This window comes from Rhinolophus sinicus, linkage group LG03, assembly GCF_036562045.2.
Source record: "Rhinolophus sinicus isolate RSC01 linkage group LG03, ASM3656204v1, whole genome shotgun sequence".
NCBI classification, from domain to species: domain Eukaryota; kingdom Metazoa; phylum Chordata; class Mammalia; order Chiroptera; family Rhinolophidae; genus Rhinolophus; species Rhinolophus sinicus.
Genome location: NC_133753.1, coordinates 71,476,074 through 71,488,414, shown reverse-complemented (window position 1 = coordinate 71,488,414; position 12,341 = coordinate 71,476,074). Strand labels below are relative to the sequence as shown.

Below are 12,341 nucleotides of genomic sequence, written 5' to 3'. Positions count from 1 at the left end.
CCTCATCAGATTATGATTTACAAATATGTTCTCCCATTCTTCAGGTTGTCTTTTCACTTTCTTAAGTGTCCTGATGGACAAAAGTTGTTTTTTGTTTGTTTGTTTGTTTGTTTGTTTTTTCCGGTCTTAAAAGATATCTATTTATCATCTTATAAGACAGCTCGATTGATCTGTACCTACTGTGGCCACTTTCTGACCCAAATTCAGGGTTTGTATGGAAAATTGCAGTCAGTTTGATTGATGAAATCCAAAGATCTCTAAAATGGCACCAAAGATCTCCAACTATGCAGATTCCAACCAAGGGCTTCAATGTTGGCATTGTTCATTGGAGGTGCATGCATTGGAGGCTGCTCTGACCTGCTTCTGCCACTCTCGATTATTTTATACATTTCTTAGAAATACACTTATAAACAAGTTGAAATTTTGTATCCTACTGCACCCTTTTATAAATGATTGGACAAAAGTTTTAAATTGTGATGAGGACTAATTTACCTATTTTCTTTGGTTGCTTGTGCTATTGCTATTGTATCTCAGAAACTATTGCCTAATCCAAGGTCACAATGATTTCCCTCTGTATTTTCTAAGCTTATAATTTTAGCTCTTCATTTAGGTCTTTGATACATTTTGAGTTAATTTTTGCATGTAGTATGAGGTAGTGTTCCAAACTGATTACTTTGCATGTGGATATCCAAGCACCATTTATTGAAAAGACTATTCTTTCACCCATTTAATAGTCCTGGCATCGTTGTTAAAAAAAAAAAAAAATTGACCATAGATGCATGGGTCTATTTCTTGACTCTCAATTTTATTGATCTGTGTTATCTTTATGCCAGTGCCACAGTCTTGATTACTATAGCGTTGGTAGTAAGTTTTGAAATCAGGAAGTGTGAGTCCTCCAACTTTGTTGTTTTCCAAGATTGTTTTGGCTATTCAAGATCCCTTTGCAATTATATATATGAATTTTAGGTTTGTCTTGTCCACATGTGCAAAAAAAGCTGTTGGAATTTTTATAGGAATTCATTGAATCTGTAGATTGCTTTGAGGAGTATTGCCATCTTAATAATAGTCTTCCAATCCGTGAACAGAGCATCTTTCCATTTGTTTAAGTCTTCTTAAATTTCTTTCAACAACGTACTTTCAGTGTACAAGTTTTGTGCTTTGGTTGAATCTATTTCTAATTATTTTTTGATGCTGTTGTAAGTGGAATTATTTTCTTAACTTCTTTTTCAGATTATTCATTGCGTGTACAGAAATACAATTTTATTTTTGTAGATTGACTGTATCCTGCAACCTTGTTGAACTTGTTTATTATTTCTAATTTCTTTTTGTATGTATTCTTTGGGGCTTTTTATATATTAGATCATATAACATTCAAATATAGTTTTACTTCTTCCTTTTCAGTCTGGATGTCTTTTTATTCTTTTTCTTGTCTAATTACTATGGCTAGAACCCTGTACAAGACTGACTGGAAATGGTGAGCGTAGACATTCTGGTCTTGTTCCTGATCTTAGGAACGCTTTCATTGTTTCTGTGGGTTTTTCGTAGAAGTCCTTTAAGTTGAAAAAGTTCCCTTCGATTCTTAGTTTGTTGAATGTTTATCATGAAAAGGTGTTGGGTTTTGCCAAATGCTCTTTCTGGTCATGTGATTTTTCTCCTACATGGGTTGATTTTGATATGTTGAACCAACCTTGTATTCCTGTAATAAATCTCACTTGGTCATGGTGTGTAATCCTCTTTATAAGTGGCTGGTTTAAGCTTGGAAGTATTTTATTTTTGCATCTATATTCTTCAGGGATATTGGTCTATAGTTTGCTTTTCTTGTGATATCTATCTGGTTTTGGTTTTATACGGCCTTGTAGAATGGGTTGGGGAGTATTCCCTTCTCTTCTATTTTTTAGAAAAGTGTAGTTTATTCAGTTTTAACAGTAGCATAGTATTTCAGTGAGTGAATATATTTAAGTAGTTCCTTATCTATGGATCTTTTTGCATATAACAATGCTGCAGTGACATCATCTATGTAATCATGTAAATCTATAATTTTTACAGGGTGTATACATTTTAAATTTTGATAGATATTGACAGTCTTATCTCTAAAAAGTCACAGTCTATTGTTTCATTTACATAAACTTCATTGTTATCTAACGAAGCGTATTGTGTGTGTGTGTATCTTTGGTTGCAGTCTTTACAAATAATCAGAAGGTCTTTGGATCCTTGGACTTTGGTACTTCTTAGATGGAGCAAGATATATCGAAACTCATTCTACTTCTCTCCTTTCCTTCCCAAGATGTATTTAGACTTAGTAATAGTCATCCAAGTGCTTTCCCAATTTTGGACATCTGCTGAGTCCTAAGATGCTAAGTGGTGGGAGACCTGGCCTGCAGTTGGTAAACAGGGGGAAAAGGCAAGATTGGAAATAAGGGACCAACTCAGCCTTTGCTGCCTCTTCTCTTCCTGTAATAACAAACCAGTTCCAGTTTGTAGAAAAATTGAATTAAATGGGAAAAAGCATTAGCCTCAACTAGTATTCCTCAATGCACAGAGACTATTCTGCTGTTAAAGAACAGGATTCCACAGGATGTAATGTACAACATAGGGAATAGTCAATAGTATCACAGTAACTTTGTACAGTGACAGATGGTTCTTAGATTTATTACAGTGATTACTTCGTAACATATATAAATGTTGAATAACTATGTTGTACATCTGAAACTCATATAATGTTGTATGTATGTCAACTCTACTTTAATAACAAAACAAATAAACAAACAAAAAAGCCCCAGGATCCTGAGTAACCTGCAGCTAGCAGTGAGAGACACAGAGCAATTATACTTTCTGTAATGGAAATGAAGATACACTAACATCAGAAGAAATATGTGCTTGCAGAAGTAAAGCCCAAAGAAGCCAGTAGTAGATTTGTACTATTTTTATTACATAAAATGCAAGAAAATTCAAAAGTACTACATTGACTATTTTCTTAAAGATCATTTATTTATATTCTCTGGTTTGTTTAATATCAACATTACCACAGTTGCAGGAAATTAAATCGAACCTTTAGAAGGTATCGCATACGGACCTGGTTGGGATTATAGACAACAAATTCATTGTAGTTGAGGGTGTAACCCTCCGGATTCTGAATTCCTGTGTCATGTGCTGGTCCTAAGGGCACTGTACTCCCATTCCTGCCAAATAGAGGAAAGTGTGTCAACCACTACCTCTGGTTCAGAAGTTGGAATAGAGAAAGTAGAGTCTTATCTGGCCAAAAGGAGTTTGCTGGCCATCAAGACTCTGAGTACTTACAGGGTGATGAAGCTTGCAGGATTGGGAGCCATCTTGCCCAGCCCCTTGGTGCTGTGTTTGCCCTGAAGTAATCCTTCTGCCTCTGGATTGGCCTCTAGTAGCTCATTACACTGACCTAGAGCTACCTGCAAAGCAAACGATCTTTGAACACCCACATCCTACTGAGAATTGGATGGCTCTAAAGCCAACAGAAAATCCCACCAGTACTTTCTTCCCATATTCCAGTAGAGGAATTCAATGCAACAGAAGTTGTATTTGGCTCCCCTCTCAAATTATCCCAGGTGAACCTCTTGGTTCCATGGTCAAACTTTTCTTTGGAATAGGAACTAATAATAAACTAGGGATCACGTGTTCCTGCCTTACCTCTGATAAGAGCAGTAGTCCAGTATCCTTTAGACGAGAAGCAAAGCAGTAATTGGCACTCTTGGAAGACATGTCAGCAAAGTAGATTCCTTTTCCAAACTGAAATATATACACACCAAGGTCAACTGCTTAACCTATTGTGTTAGAAGGGCGGTTTGTACCACTGACCCTGTGTTCCTAAACACAGCAGAGACCCTGTTCCATTTCCCCTCACAATTATGTTCTAGAGAAGCTAGAAGCACTGGTCAATCTCTGCTTTTTTGGGGAAAGGATGGATATATTTAAGAATTTAAATAAAGGATATAATAAAAAGTGAGCTTGGAAGGGTACCACCTAATTCTAATCTAGAAAACAAGGGGGGAGGGGAAGGACTGAGAAAATGATTGTATCCTTTGCCCTGTGCCTCCTTCCAGGGTTCAATTTCTACTCACCATGTAACCTGTGATGGGAGCCTCAGAAGGGGCAATTCGAAGCCCACGGCTCAGGATTCCCACCCAGTTACTCAGCCTGGAACCGTGCCATAGCAGCATCCTAAGGAAAAGCCATTATTATTGTATTCTCTGTTGCTCTTCTGCAAACATAGGCCATAAGCATAAAAAAGCCAACAAAGCCTTCCTTCTCTGTAAATTCCATAACTGCACTGCAGGTAAGGGAATGTCTTATCAAACCGAAAGCTAAACTGAGACCTGTTTTGAAGGTCCTCTCTGAAGGCTTCTTTCTCATCCTCCTTCTCTACTTCAAAAACATCCAGCAAGGTCATGGTGTAGTCACTGTGTGTGGGAGCATGTGTAGACTGCAGATACTGAGAAATCACCTGTGAAAAAGAATGAGAAATGGTCGATGTGGACTCTTTATAAAAGACCAGGCTGAACTGAAGAACTTCAGGGCCTCTGATATACAATGGCAGACCTTTCTGCCCCCAAATAGTCTCATAAGGCAGTTCAAAAGAGATTTAACTTCCCAAATTCCTAGTAAATAGAAATTCTGCCCCATATGAAAGTTTGCTCTTAAATCAAAGTAGCCAGAAAACATGTGTGTGTGGGGGGGTGGGTCTTAAAAGTATGAAAATAAGTGGTCATTTTTCTTACTTTGAACTCATTACTTTCATGGTCTAAAGGGCTCAAGGCACAATGTAGTTTTCTATAGTGTTGGTCCAGTGGGTGTTCTGGGCTTTGCAGCTCTGTCTTCACCAACTTAATGGCAATTTCGATGTCTCCCAAAGCCTGACAAGATGAGATATAGAATCAGTGTGGGAGGAACCCAGGACAGAGATTTAATACTTCCAATCTACACATCTCTTACCTCTAGTAGTTGTACTTTTTCTGACAGTTCTTTTTCTGTCCGGATTAATGGAGGGGTACGGAGTCTAAGGACAGAGATACAACCCATAGTAAGTCTCTGATAAGTGGCACATGACTAAAAATAACAGACTAAAGATAGGTCCTTTAGAAAAAGGTATAAAAAACTGGGGTTTTCCATTTGAGAGAGAGAGAGATTAAAGAGATTTTAACTTCCAAATATATAGAGATATGATGTATATACTCTGAGTATGGTAAAACAAACTATATAGTTTGATAAACTTTATAGTTTGATAAAACAAACTATATAGATTTTGACATTTGAGACTAGAGTTGAAATTCATTTTCATGGGATCTTATTTTTTTTAAATAAGATTTATCACCATGAATAAGGAATAGTTGGGATATAGTTCTGTCTAGAAGCAGTAGACCATTCAAAGTTATTTCTAGGTCACAGAGCTCTATAAAGCAACAGAAAGAATAAAATAAGCACCAGAATACAGAATCAACTGTATTTAGATAAATGTATACAGAATCAACATGTATCAAGGTAAACATATTTTATATACCTAATATCATTTGAGTTCATAGAAATGGTGTTGGTATGGTTACAGTCACCTTAAAGAATAGGAAATAGAGGGTATTATGCCTGAAGGTGTTTTACTTGTTGGTTGGATAATAAACCCATTCTCTCTTGAGTTGGTAATTTCCACTTGGTCAGAGAATATGGTTGTAATCAGGCCAGGAGACTGCATCCCATACTTGCAAGCTGATTAATTAGGCTATTTATAAATCATTTTGGCTCTGTATCTATTCAAGATGATCATTTCCTTAGAAATGAAAGATTAAAAAGATTATAGTTGCTGGAGTGATATAAGGGATATGGTTGGGTAATAATAGCACAGGCCTTACCCAAAGTCATGTGGGATCCTGGTGTAGAATTCATTGCATGCTTCCATGAGAGCTCGTCCATGCTGGCCAGCCTGAATACAATCCTCAATCTTCTTAAGAGACTGGTAACCTGCCTTGATTTGCGCCACTGTCAGCTTCCCTGCAGGCCCAGGCAGACATGAGACTCCACAACTAAGGTCCTATCCTATAAACTGTATTTATGTCCCTGCCCAACAAAGACTCTCACCTTTCAATTTTGAAAATAGTCCCTCCTCCCTCCACACAACCCCTCCCCACATCTCTCCTTCATCATTAACATCAGAAAGCTTTCAATCATGATGGTGAAAAAATATCCCATTAAAGGAAGCAGGAAAAAGAGAATGGAGAATAGAATGTGAAGTCCTACCAAGTGGGGCTTTCTTGGTATCATATTTCATTTCTATCATCATCTCTTCCATGGCCTGGACATTACAGATCAACTTTATCAGCTCCTGTACACGACTATCTAGCTGTGACTCTGGTTTCAAGGGTAATTTAAGAGATTCCTCTTTCTTTGTTTCCTCTTCATTCTATAGCAAAAAAAAAAAAAAAAAAAAAAAATCATAAAATCTGTAAGGATCTATTTTAAGCTCCCTGCAAGGACTGACTCTACAGTATCTCTGGCAGGTGAACATCAGCCTCTGCTTGAACACAGGCCCATGCCAGTATTCACCTCGTCAGAGTATTCAGTGTGACTTCCACCTTCTAGTCCTGCTCTGCTTTTTCACAGTTAAACACCCAGAATAAGCCTAACAGGCCTTCCTAACACAATGTCATTAAGTATATAAAAACAGCTATTATGTCTCAGATCTTCTCATCTTGAAAAAACTAAGATTTCTCCAGGACAGTTTTCAGCATCCTGGTTGCATTTCAGTTTGGCAAAGTTAATTTTTTTTTTTTTTTTTTTTTTTTACTGTGGTATATAACAGTAAGTGAAGACAACTTTAAATGTAGTTTTATCTGACTCTTACTCCTCTCTTGATCCATAACATTAAACTTCTGGAAACGGGACCTAAGATTTTTTAAGAATCTTAGTAAATAACAGACTAGAAAAGCACATTCTATCCTCATTCTACAGCCCCTTCAAGGCTACCAAGATGAGTGAAAGTTACCCCTAAGGGAACTGTAATCTTTTCTTAGGTGGGAAACAGCAAGACTCAAAATACCCTGGCCTGTTGTGGTCTAGTAACTAACCTAAGCCATTCTGCTGCACTTCACCTTGGTTAAGAAGAAATAGTATTTCCCCTAAACATAGTCAGTTTACCTGAGTATTGGTGGTATAGTCCATTTGTAGGATATCATATTTTCCAGGTACCTTCTCAAACTTCCCACGATCCTCCCAATTATTTTTTGTTTTGTCAAGGAATCTGCCGAGTCCAAGGTGGTGAGAAAAAAATAAGGGTCTACTATTATTGATGGGCTTGCAATTGTTTCCTTAGAATATCTCCAAACTTTATTTCCCACAACAGAGCTCTATTACACATCAATTGGATTCTAAATTAGGACCCTGAATAAACAGTAAAGCTCTGGAAACAAAGGTAACAAAAAATGGGGAAAAAAGGACACTTGGGTTTCCCAAAGGCCCTGAAACAGCACAAAAGTCATTGAGATTTAAGACAAAAGATGCCTATCCAATCCCTTTCTCTGAAAGAAATGTTCCCAGAGACTCCAAAAAGTTCTTCATATCATAGTAAAATAATTTTTTAAACTCTAGATGGATACTCTCATCCCACTTTTCCCAAATTTCCTAAATTGTTGGTTATGTGCTAAATATATTAAATCTTCTGTTTTTAGTCAATTTCAAGGTTCCAGGTGATATAATCACTAACTAAGGATGAAGTTTGGGGTTCTAATCACAGAATGTCATTGTGGAAATACATTAACATTTAGGCCAAATCACACTTATTATAGAATTCTTAAAGAAGATACATCCAAGAGGAAGAAGGGTATTTTTTGTACTCATTTCTTAGCACTTACTTCTTCTGAAAGATTTCCTTGGCCTTGCTGAGGTCCCCTGAACAAGACACCAAGCTGTGTTGCCCCATTTTCCCAACTGCAAAGTAAATGCCACACATAAGATGGTTCCCTGTCCCCTAACGCAAGAAGAGTTCTCTAATAGTAACAAGCCAGCTCTCTAAGGTCTCTGCTTAGCATCTGACAAATGGGCGAGGGGAGAAGGGGAGGAGAAGATGAAAGCGCTTAGGGAACTGATCCTGTTGATTAGTTACCTGCTAACTGCCATAGTTGCTGAGCAGCACTAGCAGACCAATCACAGAGTTCTCACTCTCTGTGACTGAGAACTGGCTGCTCAGACTTTTTCCAACGGGAACTTCCTAATGAGGATGTCTCCCATTCCCCAGTTTCAAAAAGGACAATTTGACTCCGGAGCCCCTCCCAGGTTACAAGCCTCAATTCCACCAATTTAAACCCAGAGGATCCTTTGACCACTCACTAAGTTGTTTCTGGCATTCTGAGTGACAAACTCAGAAAATCCGTAATAAAAGTCATTACCTCGGCCCCATCTCATCCAAACACTGAAGTTCCTTTGGGCATCATCTTCTAATAGCTGAATCAGATAGTACTTGTTGTTGTTGAACTGGAGATTGGTCTATGATGAGTGAAACAAATATGAACAAAAAGAGGTTTGTAAATAGAGGCTGCATAAACCAATGACTGACTCTTCCTTGATCAGAAGTGCCAGTAATTGCAGTAAGGAAAAGGCTAGCAAGGGGCAAGAAAACCAGATTCTTGTGAGAGTAAGAATTTAAGAAGGGGTTTCTATATTAAACTTTAGATTCCTAGGAATTAAAGCTGGAGCCTGGAAGCTTCCTAAAACTTTCTACCCAACCTCAAATGTCCTATATTGTTTGGTTCCTTCTGTTTTTTTCCTGTCTTAGCTCCCTCCATAAGTACTTCCTAAGCTATATGTGTTTTCCAGCTCCCAACAATTTTGATGCCCCAAAGGTCTGTAACTATTATGCTTATTTGTTTAGATAATTTATTCTTCAATAGTTCGAATTACAGCTGTGTTTTGTCAGCTGCAGCAATCTGACAATGAATTGAGCACAGGACAATGTCAGGAGGGGATAGAAGAAAGGGAGAAACCACTGCCACATCTGTCCCATACCTAACCTGAGCCGACTTGGAAACATTCAGATAGAATGTGACTAGTATCTTAAAAGAGGCATACTGTGAATACTTACTCAGAGAGGACAAGGAGTGTATGAGAAGGAACAGCAGCTTGTGCTATAAGGTTGAGTCCTGGTTATCCAGGCACTCTTCTTCCTTGTTAAGTGTGCTGCCCCTTCCTACCCACTACTGCTCATATTACAGACTCATAGGATGTTAGGACAAAAAGGGGCCTTCAATTTTTTTTATTTGCTCATGATATTGTAAGTGAAAGAAGCAGTAACAAAGGAATGCTAGGTAGCTATATACGATGGTTCAAATATGAAGAGATATTCAGGAAATATATTAACCAGGCAAATGTATTATCTCTTTGAAACAACAAAAATAAACAAAGAGAAAAATGTTAAAAAAAAAAAAAAGAACAATTTAGCATAAAAATGTTAAACTTTAGTAAGGACAAAAAGTATGCCATAAAGAAAATCAAAAGGCAAATGACAAATTTGGAAAACATATAAGCAATTTATATTATAGACGAAAGACCATTCTCCATATTATATAAAGTTTCTCGAAGCCAGTAAGAAAAAGCCCAACAACCTCTTAGGAAATGTGTGAAATGGTATGAACAGATTGTTCATAGGTTCAATAAAAGAAATCTGCAAAGAGATCTGCTTCATATCGAGGACTCCACATCAGGTAGACTGCACTAGGGCCATGTACTTGGGAATATGAAGCCCTACTGGCTACTATAAGGGACTCCAGAATTAAACTGGGCACTGGGACACTGTCATCAGTTAACAAGAAGAAATTCCCATACATAGAATGGCTCCTCCCCTTACCTGATTTAGCATGACATCATACACATCATTCCCTTCACAATAAACATGGGCCTGGAAAGAAAAGAAAAAATCTGACATTTATATAGTCTCAGCCTTGATGAGAGCCTATGTGAGGCTCTAAATTTTCTTATCCCTTAGGTGTCATTCTCCAGCACTACCAATATCCATCTTTCAGGGAAAGAAATACAAAAGTATGTTCTTTCACAAGTAAGATGTCATTCCTATAATGAAAACACGTTGGCTTTTGGAATTACAGAAACAAATGATTCTAATTCAGTTAAAGGAAAGCTGCTCCAGAGGGAGCCTTTTTTATGGATTCTTTAAATTTTTTTCCCATTCATCAGTAACTCATGCCATACTAGGGCACAGTTTCTCATTTCTTCCTTGATAATGATATAATTTTCTAATTGAGAAAGAAAATGAGGTGTGAAAAGTTGATGACAACCCCAGAAGTTAACCATGTTAAAATCACTGATTATTGACCCCAAACCTCACCACTCCCATCTCTTAGCCTTGGAGAAAATTAATCACTAGTAATATTTTGGAGAGGACTCGTAAAATGAAAACTAGCAATATTCCAGATGGGAATCCCAATAACAGAACACTGCTCTCTGAGAAATCAGTGGGCCAAGGAGTCTCTTACCTTCCCCACCTTGGGGGTGCACTCTGGGTCCACGGGAACTTTGCCCTTTAACAGCAAGGTCTTCACAGACTCTGAGGAAAGACAGATTTGTACTATGGTTACTTGTATGGGAATCGTGGTTAGACAGAAAACTGTCATAATTAATTTTGCCCTTCCTAAGCAATCCTGATCTGCCCCGGCCTCAATCTGTCTTAAATACATGAAACTGAAGTTTACAAGAAAGTAGATTAGTCCTGTGCTATGCCCCACAGATAGAAAGTTTATTATATCTTCAAGAAAGGAAGAGATAAGAGTTGAAAGAACAAGATATCCCCCACTCTCACTCCTCCCAGAGACCTCCTTGCTGCCTCATGTCCTCTCTAGCCTACAACATGAAGCTGACCTTTCGTATCTTCTGTTCTGTCTTTATCCACCTTCTCTTCAGTCACAGCCTCCTTTTTCACGCCCTGCCTCTGGCATCTTTTAGTTTTCTTGGCAGGAGGAGAGTCTTCTGTAGCTGTGTTGCCATTATTAACTCTTTGAGTTTCATTTGCTGCTATAGAAGCTAAGGACAAGAAGAATGGTAGAAAAAGATGCAAAAGAAAGAATGAGTACACAGTGAATATAGTCCTTTGAAAAAAACACCATCTTTTTAAAGAGATGGTTTAGGATAGTTTTGTAAGTTTACAAAGAAATAATAACAATTCTTGATAACAGTCTGAATAATTGCTTCCTAAATTGCTATTCTAGCCAAATAAAATAAAATACTAAAAATAAAATGGAGCCACAGGGCTCTTGTGAGTTCATAGTCCGATGCATGAATCTCACAGCCTGCTTATGGCTTCTGTTTACTTGTGTCCAAATACCTACCCTTAAACTACCTTTGGTAGTATGAGATAATGGTTACTAGAGTGCTCTGGAGTCTGTGTGGACCTTAGAGCCTAGCTCTGACTCTTTTAGCTGTAGAAGCCAGCAGTGGTTATTTCATCTCTGTACCTCAGTTCCCCCAACTGTAAAATTCGGATGACAACAGTATTGAATCTGTAGGATGGCCCTATGCATTTATGAACATATTACACAAAGTAGAGACATCGATTCTAAGACTTGAATTTTACTACCTCTGAACCTGGGCATGATGCCTCTTACAATGCAAGTGAATCATGTTTTACCTGGAAGCGTTTTTTCTTTTCTTAGTGGTACATAAAATAACACCTTACAATTAATTTCTCCTAATTGTATGGCATTAGATATTTACAATAGTGCTGGCACTACGTTAGTTGCTATAGGTCCACAATTCTGTAATCCAGAAAGCTCTAAAAGCCGAAATATTAAAAGTTTAGCACAAAAACTAGTTTGGTGGCCAGGAGCAGGTCAGGGGGTGACGGAAGGGGTAGGAGCTAGGGGGCGCCATTTCTTTTCCGAATTCCCGCCCCGCAGCATTCTACCCCTCTCCCCAACAACAAACTCACAACTTCGCATCCGCCTGCTGCTAGTCCCCCGACGCCGAGCAGCCATGACGCCCGAATGTTGACGTAATCGATCCTTTCCCCGGACTCGCAGATCTAGAACCAGAAGACGGGAAAAGGCAGCGCGCGTGCGTCCTAGCGAGAAGACGCCCACAAGGGCCAGGGGAGACACACCCTACATTTGCATGTCGCTATGTGTTGTGGGAAGTCACCCTACTCTTGAAATGTCTTTAGGTTCAGGAACCTTATATAATCTGCGAACAGCAAGTTTTACGCATAGGGCGGAGGGAAGCTCATCAGTGGGGCTACGAGCTGAGTGCTGCGCGTCACTCTACCCCATGTCCCTTGGGAAGGTCTGAGACAAGGGCCAGTAGCGGCCCTAGCAGGGCCCTCCCTGAGC

General features: G+C 38.5%; 1 protein-coding gene across 1 annotated transcript; it reads right to left on the bottom strand.

Moving 5' to 3' along the window:
• Positions 1-2,908: 2,908 nt before the first annotated feature.
• On the bottom strand, positions 2,909-12,103 carry PARP2 (poly(ADP-ribose) polymerase 2). Its single transcript, XM_019718451.2, has 16 exons — positions 11,945-12,103; positions 10,879-11,040; positions 10,497-10,567; positions 9,854-9,904; positions 8,400-8,496; positions 7,866-7,941; positions 7,153-7,255; positions 6,256-6,418; positions 5,871-6,009; positions 4,963-5,026; positions 4,749-4,883; positions 4,347-4,474; positions 4,092-4,191; positions 3,661-3,759; positions 3,298-3,422; positions 2,909-3,179 (listed from the first exon to the last, which is right to left on the bottom strand). The coding sequence occupies exons 1-16, from the start codon at positions 11,988-11,990 to the stop codon at positions 3,020-3,022; spliced, it is 1,719 nt and encodes a 572-aa protein (XP_019574010.2). The 5' UTR covers positions 11,991-12,103; the 3' UTR covers positions 2,909-3,019.
• Between the last annotated feature and the right edge of the window lie 238 nt (positions 12,104-12,341).

Excerpts from the sequence above, each read along its gene's own strand:
- PARP2 (XM_019718451.2), bottom strand. The coding sequence starts at position 11,990 with ATGGCTGCTCGGCGTCGGGGGACTAGCAGCAGGCGGATGCGAAGTT. Across the intron at positions 8,497-9,853 it reads ATGATGTCATGCTAAATCAG|ACCAATCTCCAGTTCAACAA; the intron begins GTAAGGGGAGGA and ends CACTCATCATAG. Across the intron at positions 3,423-3,660 it reads GACTACTGCTCTTATCAGAG|GTAGCTCTAGGTCAGTGTAA; the intron begins GTAAGGCAGGAA and ends TTTGCTTTGCAG.